General features: G+C 60.3%; 1 protein-coding gene across 1 annotated transcript; it reads left to right on the top strand.

The window, feature by feature from the left end:
• Window positions 1-6: 6 nt before the first annotated feature.
• Window positions 7-988, top strand: CIB1 (calcium and integrin binding 1 (calmyrin); the record flags this gene model as incomplete). The annotated part of the gene is made up of 4 exons (XM_009878638.1): window positions 7-145; window positions 401-519; window positions 604-692; window positions 967-988. Coding segments are annotated over 4 exons (369 nt in total), but the record flags the coding sequence as incomplete, so codon positions are not given.
• Between the last annotated feature and the right edge of the window lie 537 nt (window positions 989-1,525).

Genomic DNA, 1,525 nt, shown 5'->3' with positions numbered 1-1,525 from the left:
TTCCAGCACCGGATCTGCCGGGTGTTCTCCACCTCGGACAATGGAGACCACAGCATGTCCTTTGAAGACTTCCTCGATATGCTGAGCGCCTTCAGCGACTCCGCCACGTTGGACGTCAAATCCTACTACGCCTTCCGCATCTTTGGTAAGGCCAGGGGCATGTGCTGCGGCCTGGGATCCCCACACCTTCTGAATCCGTGTTCAGGAGGGCTGGCAGTGCTCACGGGGACGGTGGCTTTGGGCAGTCCCTCTGGGAACTGCTGGTTTGGTGGGATGATGCGCACCGAGGGGTGCGGCACAGAGCCTGCCGTGTCCTCGGGTCACCCAGCACAGAGCACGGCTGCTTCTGATTCTGGGCCTGCTGCAGCCCCACCAAAATGTAACTTTCCTCTCTCCAAAGACTTCGACGATGATGGGATTCTGGACAGAAAGGACCTGGAGAAACTGGTGAACTGCCTGACAGGGCAAGACGAAGAGTCCCAGCTGAGCAGTGCGGATATGGAGCAGCTCATCCAAAACGTGAGGCCTGTCAGGTGGGGGGGCATGGCTGCCATGCAGCCCTGGCCACACAGAGCTCACCGCTCGCCTTTCCTTCCCCTTCAGATCCTGGAGGAGTCTGACATCGACAAAGACGGCACCATCAACCTCTCTGAATTCCAGCACGTCATCTCCCGCTCCCCGGACTTTGCCAGGTGCGGTGGTCTCCAACAGCACAGCTCGTCCTGGGGGGCTTGTCTGGGAGGTTTGGCTGCCCCATTGCCGTGCTGGTGCTGGGGCAGAGGCCTTGCTGGTGGTAAGGCACGGCCACCCCGTACAGGGTCTCGCATAATAGCAGAAAGATCTGCATCCCGTGCTGGCTCTGCAGAGGACCTCTCCTGCACAGGGTAACACCGCGTCCTTGTAGCACCGCGTGCTCACAAAACCACTTGCGTGTCACCCAGCGAGGACCTGTCGTGTCTCTTGCAGCTCCTTCAAGATCGTCCTCTGAGAGCCCTGCAGCTCGCCAGCAGAACTGCTCCTCCGGCAGTTGCAGCTCTTCGTGGTCTCCGATGTTTCCACTCTCAGCAAGCAGGGCGGCAGCAACCCCTGCTCCTCACCAGCGTCACACCGTGCCTCGGGCAGGACACCCTCCTGCTCCCCCTTCATACCCAGCAAAATGTCAGGTGCCTGCCGAGGTGGGGCCCAGGGAACCCGTCTCACCCGCAGCCCCTCGACTCTGCCAGGATTGGGTTTTAACTCCTTATGCAAAGCAAGGGCAGCTCTGGGGGTTGGGGGGGACGCACACAGAGGTGCTCCTGTGGGGGCCACGCTGCACTGAGCACAGCCCCTCTGCCCTCAGTACCAATTCGTGCCTTCCACGAGCAGGCAGGGAGCTGCCTCCCATGCCAAGCCCCTGCCTGGCTCTCCTGTCTTCCCGGGGGCCTCCCTGCTGCAATGTGGATCCTTTTCTCTGAGCAACAACCCAAAGGTGGGTCCTTTGAGCAATAACCCAAAGATGGATCTGTTCCTCTGACACGGTAGATGT

This window comes from Apaloderma vittatum, unplaced genomic scaffold (assembly GCF_000703405.1).
Source record: "Apaloderma vittatum isolate BGI_N311 unplaced genomic scaffold, ASM70340v1 scaffold27921, whole genome shotgun sequence".
In the NCBI taxonomy this organism is placed as follows: Eukaryota; Metazoa; Chordata; class Aves; order Trogoniformes; family Trogonidae; genus Apaloderma; species Apaloderma vittatum.
Note: the sequence above shows the minus strand (reverse complement) of the source record. Positions and strands in the feature narration are given on the sequence as shown.